The sequence below is a fragment of the Hemitrygon akajei genome, chromosome 20 (assembly GCF_048418815.1).
Source record: "Hemitrygon akajei chromosome 20, sHemAka1.3, whole genome shotgun sequence".
Classification (NCBI taxonomy): domain Eukaryota; kingdom Metazoa; phylum Chordata; class Chondrichthyes; order Myliobatiformes; family Dasyatidae; genus Hemitrygon; species Hemitrygon akajei.
In genome coordinates this window covers 28,168,537-28,189,324 of record NC_133143.1, presented here as the reverse complement: position 1 = coordinate 28,189,324, position 20,788 = coordinate 28,168,537, and the positions used below count along the sequence as shown (strand labels likewise).

The 20,788-nt window shown below is 39.4% G+C and overlaps 1 protein-coding gene and 1 long non-coding RNA gene across 2 annotated transcripts in view; one reads left to right on the top strand and one right to left on the bottom strand.

The window, feature by feature from the left end:
- LOC140713676 (acidic amino acid decarboxylase GADL1-like) overlaps positions 1-20,560 on the bottom strand; it is a 66,447-nt gene extending 45,887 nt beyond the window's left edge. The window contains exons 1-4 of the mRNA XM_073024057.1: positions 20,318-20,560; positions 9,112-9,278; positions 7,325-7,451; positions 1,653-1,743 (exon numbers count right to left, since the gene is read on the bottom strand). Of these exons, the coding sequence (XP_072880158.1) occupies positions 1,653-1,743; positions 7,325-7,451; positions 9,112-9,278; positions 20,318-20,381 (449 nt within the window). The 5' untranslated portion in view covers positions 20,382-20,560. The remainder of the gene's footprint in view (positions 1-1,652; positions 1,744-7,324; positions 7,452-9,111; positions 9,279-20,317) is intronic.
- On the top strand, positions 1,965-9,279 carry LOC140713679 (uncharacterized). The gene is made up of 3 exons (XR_012095706.1): positions 1,965-2,040; positions 3,592-3,771; positions 9,144-9,279. It is a non-coding gene; the product is annotated as an uncharacterized lncRNA (long non-coding RNA).
- Positions 20,561-20,788: the final 228 nt, after the last annotated feature.

The following is a 20,788-nucleotide window of genomic DNA, read 5'->3' as shown; positions in this document are numbered from 1 at the left end:
GCTTTCTATCATCACCATCTATAGAGCTCAGGCTGCTGGTTACAGCACAAAGCTGATTGCTTAAGAGATGCAGGATAAGACAAGGGGGTTATGCTAATTGGCTTGCATCAAACGAGACAAAGCTGGCTAAGCTAATTAATTCAATGAAGCTTGCAGACCAGACTGATACTACCACCTAGCATTTCAAACAGCTGATCTATTAATGGTTGGAAGGTTTGTGTACTCAAGGAGTCAGCATTCACAGCATTAATTGTGGATAGCTGAGAACTCTGTCCATAAAAGTATTTAGACTACCTGTGTGAAAAGGTATCTGAAAAAAACAATCACGTCTATAAAGTCACCCAAGTGGCAAAAACAGTACAAACGTAAGAGAGCAGAGAGGTTTGTTAGGAATGGTCAAAGAAGTTCAAGAGCAATGACACAAAGACAGGGAACTAGAATCCATTTCCGTCTTTGATTTCTGCAACGGACGATTCATTTACCTGCAACTCAATCTTTTTAGCTTACCAGAATTGTATCAGTAACGTGGAAATTTTCTGTGTTTTAGAAATCTTTTGTAACTTGGAAATCTTTTATAAGAGAAATCATCTGTGAGTTTACCCGTAGTTATCCACATCGGATGGATCTTAAGATCTTCGTTTGAGTTCAGAACTTTGCACTCAACAAACCCTATAGCATTACACCATCTTTATCTTGTACAGTAATGCACTGAGGATCTTTAGGTGTCAGTGGAGATACTGTAATTTTTATAGGAGCCTTGGGAATACAATTAAATAACTTTCTCTGTCTGTATGGTAATTCCTTCCTGTGACACAGCTCAGAACTCAGTGTCTGTTTCAGGGGTTTGTTGACAATGGTACCCGTCCAGCACAGCTGACTGAATGCAGTTAGGATGCCAGTGACTGGGAGAGGACACTGACATTGGCTTACTTACCTTCCAAAGTCTGTACAAAGTGCTAAATACTACATTGATCAGTTATTCTACAGTGAAAACGATACTACACTTTAATTTTATTGACTGAATATTATGGAAAATAATATTTTGTGCGCTCTCTCCAATTCAATCAGGCGTATATTTTTGGTACTACATCTAACTTTCTGGCTTATTAGGTCTATAGAGTTACCCAGAATAAACAAAATAGAAAGGAAAACTCAAAGCTGATTTAAAACATCTGATTGTGCAAGAAAATATCTAGATTTTAAAGAACTTTTTTATTTGCATCTCTATTGTGTACTGAAAGATGGCATTTATACACTCCTCTGATTTCATAGGGAAGAGTTCTCAGATTGCATCTCAGTAGATGTCATGAACTTTGTTAGTGTGAAGTAGTGACTAAAGCACCCAAGGATCAGGTTAACATTATATATTACGTCAGTAATGCTCTGTCACATTGTGGAATAAAAGGTTGCCGGCAACACCCCTAATTTCCCTATTCAACATCTTGCTGAATAGTGGGCCAGTGCCTCTACAAGGTGAAGAGATGTTAGCCAAAGGCTTCTTATAATGCAAATTTGTGGCTAATCCTAACATCTCCCTTTTAAACCGCTGTGGTATGGTCTGTAGCAAGCAAGAGGGAGAAGATAAAACACATCAGAATAAATGAGAAATATAAAAGAAACTATGCAATAAGAAAGCTACGAAAACTACTCACACGCTGGGATTGAGAGCTTCGGTAATAAAGCGAGCAACAAGAGAATAGTGATCCATTCCCGCATACAGCTGGTTATAGAACCTTGGATGACCTACAAAATAAGAGCAAAGAAACAATCTCAAAAAACTGCATTCATGGACCTCCTACTTCTGCTTGTTGCTGCTGATAGCCAAAAGAAGAGAAGGCTAAGTTAGATATATGCCTTATTCCGATTGTCGAAAGTCACTTCCATCGTGATTGGGTAGCTTAGAAACTGCAGCTGTTTTTCCCCGTGGGTTAGCTGCCTGGTGTCCAGTTTCAAATAGCCTGGCTATATAGACAGCATGTGTGAGAGGTTCTGTCTCTCTTCCTTTGTTTAAGGCAAGTGGTGCACATGACCATTGGGAAGGTAGGCTCTGCGCGCACTCTTAGCTAAGTTTGTTTGTTGAATATTCAGCTTTATAGTTTCTGCAATCTGGGGAACATGAATGTTTAGTCGAATTCGTACTGTCTGTAAATAAATGATTAATATATCTATTCGCAGTCAGTGTTTTCTGTCTCACTTGCCATTCTCATGAACCTGATTCAAAATTACAACATGGTACCGAGTGAGATGGAGACTACTGTTCCCTCGAAGCTGCGTGGGTGCGTGCCCGCACAGTAACTGAATTGTTCCCGAGCACATGGCACTCTTAGTAATTTTTCATTTATATTTTAATTAAGACCAGGATCCAAACCTTTGTTGTTTCCGAAGATGCACTGTGCAGTCATGAGTTCACATCTGGATCAATGGTAGAAAACTTGAAAACTATGGTAGTCTATAACCTGGTTTAGTGAAGCGTGGGGAGAAAGCCCATGAGCTCGAAATCCAGTGTCGGAGGTTTGGCGTCTGTGGAGAGGTTGGAAGGACTTGGATTTTTCGGCAGGAAGGGAAGCCCGATGCTAGGAATGCACATAAAGCTTGCACAATAACTTAAATTAAATAACAAAAGTGCAACCAGAGGAAATGGGTTAAAACTGGTAAAAGTTCATTTTAGAACCAAGGCAGAAAAAGCTTCAAACGTTCCTGTAACCTTATGACTGATAATTCAGACTTCAGTATTTGGATCTTTCAAGGAATGGTAAATTTGTAATGGATTTGACACCTAGGAGAGCAGATTAAAAAAAAAGAAAAAATACAAGGAGGAAATAGATACTGAATTTTTTTTTAATTGAACCTACCAGAACCTACTATGTAATGCTGAAAAATTAATTTTCTTTGGTTTTTTAGATAGATAGATAGATAGATAGATAGATAGATAGATAGATACTTTATTCATCCCCATGGGGAAATTCAACTTTTTTTCCAATGTCCCATACACATCCTAGTTTGTAAGAAATTATTCAAGTATTCTGCAGGGATTGCAGTATTAGATCTATTTTTACTCTTGCATTGTTCAGGAGATAGCATTACACCACCGGTTCACAGGACAACAGATGTTGATGTCAGATCTTGTGGAAAATGTGAGGAGAGCGAAGAAACCATTGCTGGTAATTGCTTAAGTGACACTCACAAAGCCAAAGAGCATAATTTCAATGATTGGGCAGCAGTCCAGCGACAAGTACAGGTAGCTTCGTGAACCACCATTGTCGTACAGAAAAAGGTGGAATTTAACCCCACTCCCAGCTTCACCACCACCCCCCCAATCCCCACATGAGCTTCATGGCCCCACCTGCACTCCTCTCCTGAAAATGATGACTCATTCTAAAGTAAGCTGGTTTGGCATGACCTCCTGTATAATTTTTCAGGTGTGAATCCCATGAGCATGAAATAACAACTTGATAACAGGATCATCACTCGTTAAGAAGATCAAGAGAGAGATCTTGCGTGGATTTTTCCCTCCCAAGGGTACTCTAATTAATTTAATATCTTACTGGAAAACTGATGCAAACTATTATTTTCTCACATCTGTACAAACAGGTCACGTCAGGTTTGCTGAATCGAGTCTCTTGGGCTTGAAAGAGTCAACGGGACCAACGGGTGCATTCTAGATTTCCAACATCTGCAAGTCCTATCAGCTACTTCTCACAAAGTGCTGCTTATGACTGGCATGTCCGGAAAATCTTCAGCTTTAAACGGGTGAATGAAGATTTTCTTCAGGTGGGATTTGTTGCCATAGCTCTACTCTGCAGTCCAAAGTAACTCCAAGTCAATTAAATGTAAAAGCTCCGAGGTACGACAACAGAGGAAGTGAACAAGCTAACAAAGGACAGACTTTCAGGAACACATGAAAGTGATTTGACCCCCCACACGTCAGCAGAAAGTCGACTGCTGCAACTCGGAGGAATTGTCAGTTTTGAAAGCTCTCCGCATAGACAGAATTGCACGATAAAAAGAGACAAAGCCTTAAACAGGGAGGAAGAATCCAGTTACAGGAGTAAATTTTAAAATCATTTGGGAAAGCACCAGTGCTCAGCTACAGTTCAAAAAGTCAATTTATTATCTAAGCACGTAAATGTGAAAGAAATTTAGATAGTGTGAAAGTGAGATTATTGCTTTCTAAATATTACCCTGGGGTTCTTGCACTACAATGCAGAAGACTTTGTTGAATGCACTATAATACAGTATATGGCTATAAGTATTTTTCTAGGGATGTAAAATTCTTTTAACTTAATTTTCTCATATTGTCTATTGTTCTAATGGAGATATTGGCATAGTTGTTTTATATTCATTCAGAAGCATGTTCATCAATTACTTTCAAGGATTTCACCTTCATTGTTATCTATATGGTAGGATGCTCAATTTAAATACTGGCCTAAAATGAACAGGGAACCCAAGTCAACATCCTGCTGCTGGACATCCATCTTAGCTGTTTTAGAAGCTCAAACCAGAAAATGCAGAGTTGAGGGAATCCCCCTCTAGAGCTGGGAGGCTCACTGTTAACATGGTCTCAATTTGATATGGTATTTGCAAGGAAAACAGGTGCAAACAGCTGACACAAGGGTCAGTGCGCTAGTCTACTTTTTCTTTTCATTATTCAGCATGAAACCAATGCCTGAGGCTGTCAGAAAGCTTATGTTCAGCACATTTTTCAATCAGATATGCAAAAAGGATTTGCCCTTATGCCATGACGGTTACACCTGTTAAACAACCTCACAACCAGCCTGCTGTCACATTCTCCTCCAACATTGAACAATGCCTCAGCTCTGTTGAATGAAACACTACAAATGTGGAACGCTGGAGGGAAGCCTAGTGAGATTCCTTATTAATTTTCAGATCCATATTAATGCAAGGGAATTGGGTTTGCTCTTTCACGTGTTTCTTGACTGGCGTCTGCGTTTTCAGTGTTCATTACAAACAGTTGGTTTTGGAGTCACAAAAATGACACTCAGCTACAAAATGCAAAGGCATGTTTGGTAAAGCAGTGACAACAAATGCACAGGTTTTATGCTTCAAACTAGTAGAATAAGCGTAAAGATGGAAAGAAAAACGGACGCTTATCAGGATTGTACAGACAGTTGGGTCCAAGTGTGTAGATTGGCCAGAGAGGCACTTGGTCTTATAGTCCACACAATGCTGGAGGGACTCAGCAGGCCAGGCAGCATTGTAGAAAAGAGTAAACAGTTGACGTTTCGGGCTGAGACCTTTCAGCAGAACCTCCTGCTGAAGGGTCTCGACCCGAAACATCCACTGTACTCTTTTCCATAGATGCTGCCTGGCATGCTGAGTTCCTCCAGCATTTTGTGTGTGTTGCTTTTGATTTCCAGCATCTGCAGATTTTCTCTTGTTTGGTACTATATCCCTCTAGCTGGACTGTCCTATCATTCAATAGCAGTATGACTTGACTTGTAGGAAAAAAAAGTTGCATTGAATTATAATTTCCAATTATCATTTCACTTGTGTGCTGCTAGGTCAGCACCACATCCAAGCCTGACCACTGTCTCCGAAAGCTTACCTTTGTTAACCGCAGCAAAAAGCAGACATGAATAAAAGATGGATTTCAGTGTTTGGAAACAGCAGATGAATTACATTTACTAATTCCAGCATGATCACTTCTAGGTCTTCAAAATCAAATTGAAAATGTGAAAAAAACTTAAAGGATTTGTTAAAGTCACCTTTCAGATTTGTTACATGACAATATCAATTGAATGTACTGCAACTCTAATAGTCAGAGTGAACACTGCATCACAGGAGACATCCAATGTTATATCACATCAGAGATAAGACAATGCAGCAGAACTAGGCCAATTGACTCATCCAGTCTGTTCCACCATTGAATCATGGCTGATTTATTTTCCCTCACAACCCCGCTAACTTTGACACCCTAATAATCAAAAAACCTGTCCATTTTAAATGAAGTATACTCAGTGACTTGGGGGCCACCATCATCCATGGCAATGAATTCCACAGATTCACCATCCTCATGCTAAAGAAATTCTTCATCTCTGTTCTGATGGGTTGTCCTTCCATCATTCTTCTATCCTGAGACTGTGCCCTCTGGTCCTAAACTGCCCCACTATAGAAAACATCCTCTCCACATCCACTCCACTCTACCTCGGCCTTTCAATAGATGATAGGTTTCAATGATATTTCCCCTTCCCCCCCCCCCCCAATTCATCTAAACTCTAGGGCAGAGTTCTCAGCCTTTTCTTATGCTATGGATCCTACTTTTAAACAAAGGCTGAGTACAGGCCAGAGCAACCAAATTCTTCTCATACATATTCCATCTGCTACTTCTTTGCCCATTCTCTTAACGCTCACAGTGACTGCAGCCTGCCAAAAACTCCTAAAAGTCTGTGTAAGGAAGGGTGTGCTGGCACTGGAGAGGGTCCAGAGGAGGTTCATGAGAATTAACCCAGGAATGAAAGGGTTAACACATGAGGAGTGTTTGCTGACTCTGGGCCTGTACTCATTAGAAGAATGAAAGGGAATCTCATTGAAACCTATTGAATATTTAAAGGCCTAGACAGAGTGGATTTGGAGAAAATGTTTTCTACAGTGGGGTCTCAAGGACCAGAGGGCACAGCATCAGAATATAAGGATGTTCCTTTAGAACAGAGATGAGGAGGACTTTCTTTAGCCAGAGGGTGATTAATCTATGGAATTCATTGCCACAGACGGCTATGGAGGCCGTTATTAGGTATGTTTAAAGCGGAGGTTGATGGTTTCTTGATTAGTAAGGGCGTTATGGGAAGAAGAGAATGGAGTTGAGAGGGATAATAAATCAGCCATGATGGAATAGCAGAGCAAAATCAAAGGGCTGAATGGTCTAATTCTGCTCCTATGTCTTACGTTCTTACTTTGTATGTTAAGAGTCAACCAATATTGTTGAAAGGCTGCAATCACATATTGTTGAAGCATGAAAGATATCATTCATTGGATAGATTTATGACGTATATTAAAACAGTATTATTTTCCATTCAGTTCTGTGACTGTGCCAACCATTTAGACAATAGACAATAAGTGCAGGAGTAGGCCATTCAGCCCTTTGAGCCAGCACTGCCATTCAATGTGATCATGCCTGATCATCCACAATCAGTACCCCGTTCCTGCCTTCTTCTCATATCCCTTGACCTATCCCTATCTTTAAGAGAAAATAGATAACTGTTCCTTCCATTTATGGCATTCCAGATGGGTGTACCAGTGGGATTATTTTCAAATGAGAAAGAAAAATATTCTTAATGCAAAACCATTTAAAAGGAGGATCACCTACCTGTTTTAACGCTGTACTTGATAACATCCCGACATCGTTGCAACAGTTGGTGATGGGATTCTCCTGCATCCCTCAATTCCAAGTCAAGGAGCTTCTTAAGCTCTTCGGGAGGCTGCCACTCACATACCTGCAAAATACATACAAAGTTAGGAACACATAACGTCCACTATAAGCTCCAGTGGTCAGATTCAGAGATTTAGGTTGGTGAAAATATATTACACGTATGGTTTATTTTTATAAAAATATTTTGCTTAATAATGTCTTTAGTTCTTTTATTGTATTACTGATGATACAACTACAAATTTAGATCAACTACAATCAATTTTCTTGGAGCATTACAGCTACACACACAAAATGCTGGAGGAACTCAGCTGGCCAGGCAACTTCTATGGAAAAAAGTACAGTCAACGTTTCAGGCCAAAACCCTTCAGTCCTGCTGCTAGAGTTCCTCCAGCATTTTGTGTGTGTTGCTTGGACTTCCAGCGTATGCAGATCTTCTCTTGTTTGTGAACGTAACTGTTAGCTATCTTATTGGATGGGAAGACAGAAAGTGAAGTGGTAGCATTGAGATGCCCCTAGTGAAGTTACAGTGTGAAACTTACACAAATAGTTTCGATTATAACAGTGAAAAGACAGGAAATACAAGCAGGCACACAAGTTAAAAAATAACCACATTTACTTTAAATAGGTTACCTTAAGTAACAAATGAAAAATTATATTTTCACTATATTATATGAGGGGTGATTGATAAGTTAATAACTCATCTCCTTCTACCTTAGGCCACAAACTTATCAATCACCCCGATGCGTTATTAACTTTACACTTTCTGCATAATCACTCAAAGAGTTGAACTGCACGTGCGTGTAACGAAAACTGTATAACTCATCTCCTTCTACCTTAGGCCACAAACTTATCAATCACCCGTGCTGTGGACACTTTCTGGAGGTCCAAGATCCGTATGCTCCACGACAGCTGGACTAAGTGTGAAAATGTAGGAGGGGACTATGTTGAAAAATAAATGTGCTAGGTTTTCTTAAATTGACTCCTTCTACCTTCGGCCACAAACTTATCAGTCACCCCTTGTAACTTAACAATCATCTTATTTAAGAACTGTTTTCTATTGATATCTCAAAATCATAGAAACAGGGTCAGATATCACAAAACACACAACAATTCAGAAATATTTTTTCACCCTGGCAGCAGAAGCTGTTGTAATAGTTGTACTGGCAATCTAGTTATCTGTAAGACTTTCAAAACCAAAATTGGAGGAAAATTAATAAAAATACTGCAGTGAGTGATAAGCAGAAAAGCTAAACTTTGTTCTTCAGAAACTTGATTGAGGCACACAGTTGAATAATAACCAGCAGGTGTTGAAATAGGAAAGATGATTAAAGATTATAACTATTTCTAAAGATGCCTAACTAGTACATAAAATAACACAAGGACTTTGCAGCATCAGGCTTGTGTAACATCAAGGAATCTAATTTCTAAAGACTGATTCAACACAATGTTATTCAATGTTAAATTACAATCATCTGAATCTACAGACAATATCCTATCTTATGAATAATAAACTGTTCTTAGATTCTTGAGGGATTTGCTGATAGTTGTTTATTCACAGAGACAAAATAACCAAAACAGAAAAACAGCATGCTTGTTCATTTTGATGCCTTTTGTAGCTGGGAATTAACAAGTCCTATTGTAGCTCCAGCTCAGTAGCTAATGCTTATCTGATTACTGCCTTTGATAAATCATATTTATAGCATCGGTAATCAGTGGGCTTGTACCTTCTCATTAACATCAGTTGCTTTCCTTACAGCCTCTTCCATGATGATTGGGAATGCATCTTCAACGAACTTCTCGCCAGCTTTTGCGTCCAGAAGAGGTCCATTCAACACCACCCCATCGACCAGAATTGCACCCTTCTTAAGATGTTGGTCCTTTTTTAATTTGTCTACATTAAGAAATTGCAGGACAGTTTAGAATTTAGGAATATGGCACCTGTCGTACATTTCCATACAAAAAAACAACTCATTTTCTTGATCTCAATCAACAGTAAAACTCAAACATTCAATTAATTCACCTTCTCTGTTGTAAAAACTTATTCTATACAAACCAACAATTACCAAAACTAATACTTACCCTGAGAACTGCACACATGAAAGGACTTGAGAGAAAATAAATTCTACCTCAATCAATCTTACTTACAATGGTTAAAACCTGGTGCATATTTCCCTACAGGAAATCCTGGGAGCATACTAAAACTGTTGTTCACAATTTATTTTTCTCCCTCTATAGTGCCCGGTTCTGACCTCGTGTTCGCCTTCAGGTCTGTCAAATAAAGAAATTAAGCTTCGAACCTGATCCAAGCTTTATGTAGATATTAGCATTAACTAATCGCGGATGGCTGTATCAAATAGTAGAAGTGTTCTGGCTAGCCTTTTGTGCATTAGCAGCTGACCTCGGTTCAGAAATGCCTATGTTTGCTGCCCAGTGCACGACAAGCTGTTGCTCATAATTTTAGGAGCGTTGAGGTGTTGAAAAAATTTTGTGGCTACCAAAATCAGCACCACTTACACAGGAATGAAGTAAAGCCTAAATTACAACATGTTAATGAGGTCAAGATATCCAACAGGTAACAGCTCTCAACTCAGAATGGCCCAAATCATATTTTAGATGGCCGATGTTATGAATAGTGGAAGGAGGTAGTATCAAACACTAACAAAACTAGCAAGTAATTGGGATTAACTCCAGTAAACCGCTAACAGACACCAACGAATCTACAAATCTCCATGTCTGTAGTGAACATCCATGTAGCAATGGTTATAAATTATCATGTCTGAAATCCATTCGTACCCAAATAAACATTTGCTCAATGAAGAATAAAGAATTTCAAGTACAAATAAATGCAGCCAAATTATACAATAAGTGATTACTTCAAATTTAACGCATTCATCCTAACCCACTCTATATATTCTAATATAATAGATTTTATTATTTGACACACCTGTGTGCCCAGAGCATTTCTGGTGCAGCGGGATATTAAGGCCAACCAGATTAATTATAACTGTAAACACGTTGACTAAACATGTTTGTGATGCAGACATGCAATTACTGAGATGAAAATTGAGGCTGATGTGAATACAGGGGATAAATGATGCAAAGTAATACTCAGCAGAAGTTTTAAGCAAGCAGTCCCCAATGCAAAGATATTGTGCGGTTGACAGTATTATAAATGCTCTAGTTTTATAAGCAGTCATATGAAAATTGGATTAAATTAAGCAAGGGAGAAAAATATGATGTGACTTGAATTACATGTCCTTTTAAAAATGTGAACCTTCTAATCAGATTCTGTTAGACCTGACAATCAGTGGCTTTCAAATACTATTATAAAATATAAAATAATTTAAATACTGAACACTTTGATTCAGTGAATCTGAAAGAGTTAATTTTTCATCTGGTACATGGGGAATGCAATGCATCAAAACAGGTATGAGAGTCACTTGGATATGAAAACATGAGAAATAAGATTAAAAACAGTTATAAAGACATTAATTTAATAATTCTGGAGAGTGAATCTCTGTTCAACATGTTTCAAACTGAACAAAGTTTTAGTCATTGTCCCAAAAAGTTTTTAATTGATTCACGATAAAGTGTGTATGTTAAAGAGACAATTAACTTCTATTATAATTTCCTCTCATTTTCTCTTTGGTTCTGGGCAAACCAAATATCAGGATGCTTTCTATAGGACACCCAAAATAAATTCTTCATGGGAAAAAGATAATAAGAATAGATTAATGTGAGGTAACCTGGGCAGCTGCAGTAGCTGAAGAAAGGTCTGGCAATCTACTTCTGTATCTTGCCACGAAAACCCTATGGACATCTATCTACACTATCCACAGGGTCACCATGAGTCGACGCAACTCAACGGCACTCAACAAGTAAGGAGAACCCAGTGGTACTCTGTAACAGTCATTGAACTATCTGAACTCCTTGAACCATATGTGGTGATGCAGTTACATATGTAACCTCACTACAAATAAACATGAAATCTAAATCCACTTAAGAAAATCACGCAACTCCGAGAAAAGGCCAAAAGGGCTAGAGTGCCACTGACAGGTCTTTTAAAGATTAATGTTATTCATTGCCCCCCTGTGGTCTTGCCCCACAGCTCTTTTTTAAATATCTATACAACTCTACTTTGAAAGTTACTACTAAATCTGCCTGCTCTGCTCTTTCAAAGAGTGCATACCAGATCATGACAACTTGCTGTATTAAATAAGAAACCAAACCTTCCCTCCGTCTACATAGCAACCAAAAAGTGTTGACATTATATTTGTACATTTAAGAACAGAAAATTTGAAGTAAATTGTTTATCGAAGTACATACATATCTCCATATTTAAACCTGATATTCATCATCTCGCAGGCATTCTCAATAGAACAATAACCCATAGGTTATAGGAACATTTCAATGATGAGGCAAGTGAAGCTCTGTGAAGTTATCTCCTCTGGTTCAAGAGGTTGAGGGGTAATAACTGCTCCTGAACCTGGCGGTGTGAGTCCTGAGGCTCCTGTATCTTCTTCCTGAGGGTAGCAGTGTGAAAAGAGCATGACATGGGTGATGGAGGTCCTTGATGATGGATACTGCTTTCCTGCGACAACACTTCATAAAGATGTGCTCAATGGTGGGGAGGGCTTTACCTGTAATGGACTGGGCAATATCCACTACTTTTTGTATGACTTTCCACTCAAGGGCATTGGTGCTTAAGTGATGCAGCCAGTCAATAGACTCTCCACCACACATCTATAGAAGTGTGTCCAAGTTTTAGATATCATGCCAAATCTCTACAGACTCCTAAGGAAGTAGAGGCACTGTGGTGCTTTCTTCATGATCACACTTGTGTGCTGGGCCCAGGACAGGTCCTCTGAAATGATAACACCAAGGAACTTAAAGTTGCTGACCCTCTCTACCTCCAATCCTCCGATAAGGACTGTCTCGTGTATCTCTGGTTTTCTCACTCTGAAGGCAATAATCAGCTCCTTGGTCTTGCTAACATTGAATAAGAGCTTGTTGTTGTGGCACCACTCAGCTGGATTTTCAGTTTCCTTCCTATGAAGCACCTTTGATTTGACCTATGACAGTGTTGTCTTCAGCAAACTGGAATATGGCATTGGAGCTGTGCTTAGCTACGCAGTCGTAAGTGTAAAGTGAGTAGAGCAGGGAGTTAAGCACACAGCCTTGTGGTGCCCCTGTGCTGATGCAAATTGTGGAGGAGATACTGTTGTCAATCTGAAATTACTGGGGTCTGGAAGTGAGGAAATCGAGGATCCAATTGCAAAAGCAGGTATTGAGGTCAAGGTCATAATTCATTTTACTAGCAGCAATTAGAAGCATAATTTTCTAAACTACTGCCTTTCACTCAACGAAGCACTGGTATTGGTATCATTATGTTATACAGAACACAATGCATCAACCTAACAACCAAATGGATTGTTCTTGCATACTGAATATAAGAATGCCACCCACATCTCAGTACGTTACCCCAGTGAATTAGTCAAAATATTGGAACCACCAATTGCAAATTATTTAAGGATTACAAATCGCAATTCATCCATATCTCTGTACCTGAATAGTAAAAAAACAAATAAGTCTTCACAATAAAGGGGAGTGTTTTCACTAAATAAATAGAAAACGCTGCATCAAAGCAAAATTTGGGGAGAGGTGTAAATTTAAAATACAACAGGAGGTCAAAAGAGACAATAGCAAATCAGCTGCCCATTGTGCATCCCAAACAATTACCTTAACCATTGACTTCAATGGTGTACAATATTTCATCCGCAGGTGTCCATTTTGCACCTCTATGGATTAACCATTTGAGAACAATATGCTGAAAATGCATTATAAATTTAATAGCAAGAATCAGCAGGCACCTTTTATCGAAGCAGAACAGCTAATGGGTTTTACAAATTAATTAGCAGTGAAATCTACAAATTCTACAGGGAATAGGGAGAAGTTGATCAAGACAAATGCCTCAATGTACAGAAATATATTCAGAGAATATACTGAAAGGCAAAGAGACAAATGGAACAGTACAAAGCTCATCATTAAGTTGCTCCAGTGGGATAACAATGTGAGTGCCTGCTGCGATGAAAATAAAAACTGTGTGAAACAGAGAAGACAGTCATTAGGAGTCATTATAATTAATCCTTTAATTATTTACAAGGAAGTAAATTACAATTTGCCCTGCCTATTGTGCAAGTAAGGTGAATATTTTCTCACAACAAAAGGTTACAAACAAATTATTCCCAGGGAATAGTGCTTTTTCAATCTGAAGCACTAATATAAACACAAGAGGTAATTTTAGAAGTATTGACCCATCAGAATCAGAATCAGGTTTAATTTCACCAGCACTTGTCGTGAAGTTTGTTAACTTTTCAGCAGTAGAACAATGCCATACCTGATAAATATAGGAAAAAAACTGAATTACATTAAGTATATATGTAGGTAGATAGCTATAGATATATAAATATTCAATAGTTAAGTTAAAAAAAACTAGTGCAAAAACAGAAATAAAAAAAAGTAGTGAGATGGTGTTCATGGGTTCAATGTCCTTTTAGAAATTAGATGGCAGAGGGGATGAAGATGAGTTACTGAGTGTGTGCCTTCAGGCTTCTGTATCCCCTTCCTGACAGTAACATCGAGAAGAATGTGTCATTGGAGAAGAAATAGCTTCACTGCATGCTTTTTCTTTTTGACATGTTATGACATGTAAGAAATAGGTGCTGATAAAATCCTATATTACTGCATTTCCATGTTATATAAAATGTAATGACTCAGACTCCTTCTATGTCTTGTCCATTGTTACATGTTAAGGACCTTTATTTATTTCAATAGACAATAGGTGCAGGAGTAGGCCATTTGGCCCCTCTAGCCAGCACCACCATTCACTGTGATCATGGCTGATCATACACAATCAGTACCCTGTTCCTGCCCTCTCCCCATATCCCTTGACCCCACTATCTATGAGCTCTATCTAACTCTCTCTTGAATGCATCCAGAGACTTGGCCTCCACTGCCTTCTGGGGCAGAGCATTCCACATATCCACCACTCTCTGGGTGAAAAAGTTTTTCCGCATCTCTGTTCTAAATGGCCTACCCCTTATTCTTAAACTGTGGCCTCTAGTTCTGGACTCACCCATCAGCAGGAACATGCTTCCTGCCTCCAGCGTGTCTAATCCTTTAATAATCTTATATGTTTCAATCAGATCCCCTCTCATCCTTCTAAATTCCAGTGTATACAAGCCCAGTCGCTCCAATCTTTCAACATATGACAGTCCTGCCATTCTGGGAATTAACCTTGTGAACCTACGCTGCACTCACTCAATAGCAAGAATGTCCTTCCTCAAATTTGGAGACCAAAACTGCACACAATACTCCAGGTGGGGTCTCACCAGGGCCCTGTACAGATGCAGATGTACAGATGCCTCTTTACTCCCATACTCAATTCCTCGTTATAAAGGCCAGCATGCCGTTAGCTTTCTTCACTGCCTGCTGTACCTGCATGCTTGCTTTCATTGACTGATGTACAAGAACACCTAGATCTCTTTGTACATCCCCTTTTCCTAACTTGACTCCATTTAGATAGCAATCTGCCTTCCTGTTCTTGCCACCAAAGTGGATAACCTCACATTTATCCACATTAAACTGCATCTGCCATACATTTGCCCACTCACCCAACCTGTCCAAGTCACCCTGCATTCTCATAACATCCTCCTGACATTTCACACTGCCACCCAGCTTTGTGTCATCAGCAAATTTGCTAATGTTACTTTTAATCCCTTCATCTAAATCATTAATGTATATTGTAAACAGCTGCGGTCCCAGCACCGAACCTTGCGGTACCCCACTGGTCACAGCCTGCCATTCCGAAAGGGACCCGTTAATCACTACTCTTTGTTTCCTGTCAGCCAGCCAATTTTCAATCCATGTCAGTACTTTGCCCCCAATACCATATTATGCCCCCATAATTTCATTATGAATGTCAATGTGTTCCAGGATGAATTGAGCAAGTGCGCTGTGGTTGAAGGACTGTTCAGTGCAAAAGGATGCAAGGGTAGTGATGGGGATGGGGATAATGCTGTGGTGGCAGGAATTGGGCAGGTGAAGCAGGTTTAGTTTCATATTAAGGCGGAATTTCTCAGTAACAGGGTCTCCCAGCAATGTAAGTGACTGGTCTGTTAATGTGCCTTTGTCGCCCTGCTCCTTCTCATCCAAAGATGTGATGAACGTCTTTGTTCTCCAGCTGCAAACCTCCTTGCAGAATCTCTCTTTCTGGTTCATCTGCTGATCCCATAAGACCAAATGCACCATGTATTTTTAAATGTAAAGCAATGAAGTTTAAACTACACAGAAAATGCTTGAGGAACTCAGCAGGTCAAGCAGCATCTACAGAGAGAAATAAAGAGTAGACATTTCAGACCAAGACCTAGCTCTGACTCTGTTTAACCTGTCAGTTCCCAATTCATCAAGAAAGCCATCATGCTCACTTTGAATTCAGTTAAAATGGAATTAAAAACACAAACCTAACATTCAATAATCTCTAAAGAGAACTCTTTGGAGCAAGTTGGATTTCATCATATGGGATTCCAAATATGCCTCCTTTAAACTGGGAAGTGGGTGCTCCAGCAAAAGGCTACATTCCTGTTTAAAACTAAATTTTAATTCTCCCCCCCCCCCCCCATTCCTCAGAGTTAGAATTCCTCCCTCTTGGCTTGAAAATTCAATACAAAGTAGTCAAGTTTTTCAGAGAAGGCCAATCTATAAGAGTCATTTAATTTGACATGTAGCTCAGAACAGGATTAATTTGACAATATCAGTACGTGAGCAGAAAGTAGCAAACCAAACATGATATGGAAAAGTGTGAAGTGCTGTTAATGGGAAGGAAAATTCATGCCATACATAGTCCATGAATGTATTGAAACAGCTGAGGAGCATTTCAGACATAAATACTGAAGAACTTAGGAAAGCTCAGTGTCACTAGAAGTCAAAGGAAATCATCTCAAACTCCATTATGCATCTCAGCCACGTCTTCTGTGTTTTGTCAAGTTCTAAATGACTGAGATTTTGAGGTAGACACTCAAGCGTTCTTTATACAAAAGGTAATCAATGCTGAGAAAAAGATCCTTCGAAGAGACAAAGATTGTGGAATTATTTGTGGAGAAACTGAGTACCATATTGGATGCTTTAGAATCATGAAAGCTAGAACTTTCACCTGCACCCATCTACACCATTCTTTGATACGCAATAATAAGGAAATGATCCAACTTTCATAATTTTGCCTAGATAGCAATGTTGATTGTGGTTGATTGTGGTAAATCTGATAAAATGCATTTACAGTTGTAGCTTGCTGAGATGACAGATTCCTGTCAATTCTACCTGAAGTTATAGTTTTTAAGAGTGATCTAGTTCAAGAGCTGGAAAAAAAATCCAGCTTGTTCAGAGTGGTAGCCCTTCATTACAATCTATCGCTTTCAAAAGACGTTCAAATGCTTTGAACCACGCTACTGAAACATACAAGTAATCGACTCATTTCATCCCTATTCCATACTAATCTTGCTACTCATTGTCTTAAATACTTTGGAACATATATTTTCTTGGATGTTTATAAAGAAAAAGTGTGGATTTAAAATAATAGTATTAAAGCATGCAGGATATTTGGGTAAATATTCTGCAGACATAAATTATTCCTCATTTTAAAGCAATACATTCTGTCATTATGTTTACACTGCAAATGCATTGTAAATTCCTATGAGTACTGCTTATGAACTTTCCACCAGCAATGGTATCACAGTAATGGCACTGCTGGGACCATTCACAATGTGACCTATTCATAAGTGAAGCTTTTCTATGAAACTGAAGTGATAATGAAGGATAAAATGATTCATATTTGTACTCTCCGATGACACTGACAGTAAGCTGTGCGTGGTTTCTGCATGTAGACAACAGTAGGCGGTGCTGGTTGCTTTCCCACCCTCAGTGTGAGTACAGAAGACGATTCCTTAACAACATAATAAATGGAGTTTGCTGTATCCATCATTATTCAGGACATTGAGAAGCAGGGACAGGGGTTGTGATGTGGTTACCAGATAACAATAAGTGGCCCAAGAAAAAGTGAATGTGATGAAGAGAGCAAAGCTTGCCCTTGACTGATAAAGTCTGTCAGAGCTGGGAGGCATGCTTTTTACTTTGCTACTGCTGTGACTTTCCTTTTATCATTCTTTTGAATGTAGATTGTGACAATATTATTTTATAATTTGTTCAAAAGCTCTGACTAACATTACAAACTGCTATGCATATCATCAAAAGATTCAAAGTAGAATACAGAGGTCTGGATGCCTGTGACAAAATACTTTTTTTAATGTACTAAAGACTTTGAAATCTGGAGTATAAATGTTAAGTTAATGCTAAAATGTAATTAACTATAATACAAGGATATAATAGGTTTACATAAACAGACTTTTATCAATATACCACTTACACTATTTGACTCGGCCAATAAGTCCCCAGAGTTTGATGTAACTATTAATGTTGGATCAGTTCTTTTTACTCGCTATAAGTTTGCCATTTATTGGACTGCAGTATGTTGAATTTTTAGATACGTCCCTTAATTTATGCAATTTGTGTCCCTCTGCTCATGATTACACAGCCAAGAAGTAATTCATTACAACCAGTGTTACAGGCATGTCTAACATTGTTACCTTTTGTTCATCAACAAAGTAAGAAGCCTTTTTTCACTGATGAATCACAGTATATGTAATGAAGAAAGTATCATCGACTTTACTGGGACCAGTTAGGTTCCTGTTCCGACCTGGCCCAGGCAGTTCAAATAGAGTTCAAATAAACAAACAACAAAAGGGGTTGGATCAAACATGCAATTTTCCTGGTGTGATTGCTGAGTAGATTCAGATTAGGTACTGAATTGGCTGGAGACGCTCAAATCTGCGCCTCTATTCCCAGGGCACTGCACGTCAATATCAAGATTGCTGCAGTCAGGGGAAATACCTTGATAATATTCTGTATCAAAAGAAGTGCTGAAAATGAATCATGATGCAAATTTATAGCTGCCTTTGATTCAGCAAAGAAAGGAACAGCACTTTCGTACTTTTCTTTAGTTACTAAAATTTAATTAGGTAGCTCAGCTAACTGCCTAATTAAGCAGGTTATGGTTTATCATGTAGTCCAACAAGACTTTGGAATTGGAATCCACTGAAGTAACAATCAAGAGACTAGCTCTTGACGCTGGGAATACCGAGCAGCATATTCTTATAAAGTAAATATAACACAGTAAAATTAGGCCCCTCAACTTGTGTTAAATGTTAGTCATTCGAAAAATCTGAAATGAAATACAATTTAAAAGTTCATACAAGGAAATTGAGTACATGTTACTGAAGTAATTCTGGGGGGGCATACTTTTATTATCTTGCTGACCCCATTATTAATTTGATCCGATCAATTGAGAGCAACAAAGGAGACAGCAGACAAAGAGTGTGTGGGGTGGGGTGGGGGCGAAGAGAAAGAAGGTAACCGTAAAGGAAAACGGTGCACGAAGCTAATCTATACCAGAGGAATCCAAAGGCCCACGTACCTCTTCGTATTTCCCTTGTCCCCTTTTAAACCATTAACTATCAAGGCAGGGTCCTCTTAAGCAATGTACGTTTCCTCTCGCGCTGAGTTAAATCGTTTGCAGTTCTGCCCAGCAGAAGTTTGCAAGGAGTATAAACGAAAGCACAATCACAAAACCGCACGAAGACTCCTCCCCCCGCCCCCTCCCAAAAAAAGGTATTTAAAGTCTCCTCTATTGGTCCGTGGAGTTGCGATTAAAAATTAGGGCACTGTTTCCTAATTTTATTAATTCTTCTCTCAGCAAAGTATCGCAGCAACGTTTTCCGGTTCCTGAGAGAACGACAAAGCCAGAGAAACATTTTTTTATATTGTACGTAGGGTTGCGTTCCCAAATAACTGGCCGCCTGTTCTTGTGAATTGAGAATAACTGAACTCCAGTCAGTAAAATGGTAAAGTAGAAATAGATAATTTTATACAATAATTGTTTCACCAAAAATAAAAAGCACACCTTCTTAAAAGTGTAATGGTATTTAAGATTTCTTTTAAATCTGGAATGCTGCTGATCCGAATTATTGAAGAGGCGCGATGCCGCGATTTGCAGCAACGTGCGAGGCAGTTGCTTAAGCAACGCCTTCAATCTCTATGGCGACAGTGCCCCATCTGTGCGTTTGAAAATACTGGTGGAATTATGCCTACTGTGGCTGATCGCCTGCAGTTCGAGGGGAGGGGAGGGGCGAGGACGAGCAGCTGGACGAGAGGGGCTTCTCAGTTTCACACGCCTCTCGCAATGACTGCCTCCCAGCGAACGCAGATGTAACAAGAAGCACCTTTGGGTTGGTGTAACACGAGAAGACCGCATTGTGCGAACCGGCATGGGGTTATCACAGAAGCGGCACTTACACAAAGGTCCGAATGGCCTCTTCCTGTGTCGATGTAAAACAGGCTCAGGGGGCCAGGGAGATCGGCCTGCCTTGATGGCTCGTTTAGTAAAGACACAATATTTTCCCTGGCCGACAGATTAAATGCAATCACATTTATTTCGATTCGTGAACGCACACTGTCCCCTGAAACATCTGAATGTGAGTTCAAAATCGGAATCAATAAAATACCCAGCAGCACATTACCAGCATCTTCAGGTTTTTATTTCAGACTTACAGCATCCGCAGAATTTTGCTTTTGTGCCAAGTCATGAGTACGGTAACTCGCATTATTTTAATACCTCTGAAATGCCACAACGCTTCTCACTGAAAATAATATTCCGAAAGAAAATACATAGTGCCCCCTCATACACAGAACCCGAGCGCTGCGTTGCACTGACACCTGTAAACAGGGACGCAGTTGCTGCGGCAACATTGCAAATGAACCTACCCGCAGTGGAGTCGCTGCTCGCCTGACACTCCATCATCACCACGTCGCTCCTTGTGTCTCCCATTGTAGCTGCTGCCTGCTTGCGGTCTCCGTCTTGACTCCTTCACTTGATCGCTAACAAGAGAAAGGAAGGGAGAAGGTGGAGTAAAGGGAACAGAGAGAGGGGGGTGGGTGAGGAGCGGAGGAGGAGTCAAAGCGAGCGGCAACTGTGGCTGGCGGCGGCTCTGACGTCAGGTTGGGAGCCACGGTCGGTGGAAAAGTACTGGGCCTCAACTGGGTGACTCTAACATAAATATATATATAAACCTAGTGGAAAAATACAGAATGTGAGACACAGAACTGCATACATCACATGTAAATTTATATTTATATCGAAATCTAAAACACGCTGTGGAAAAATACTGACAAGCCTAGACAAGACTTGAAAACAATGCATCTGAAAATTTATTCTGATATTCAGTTATAGAACAG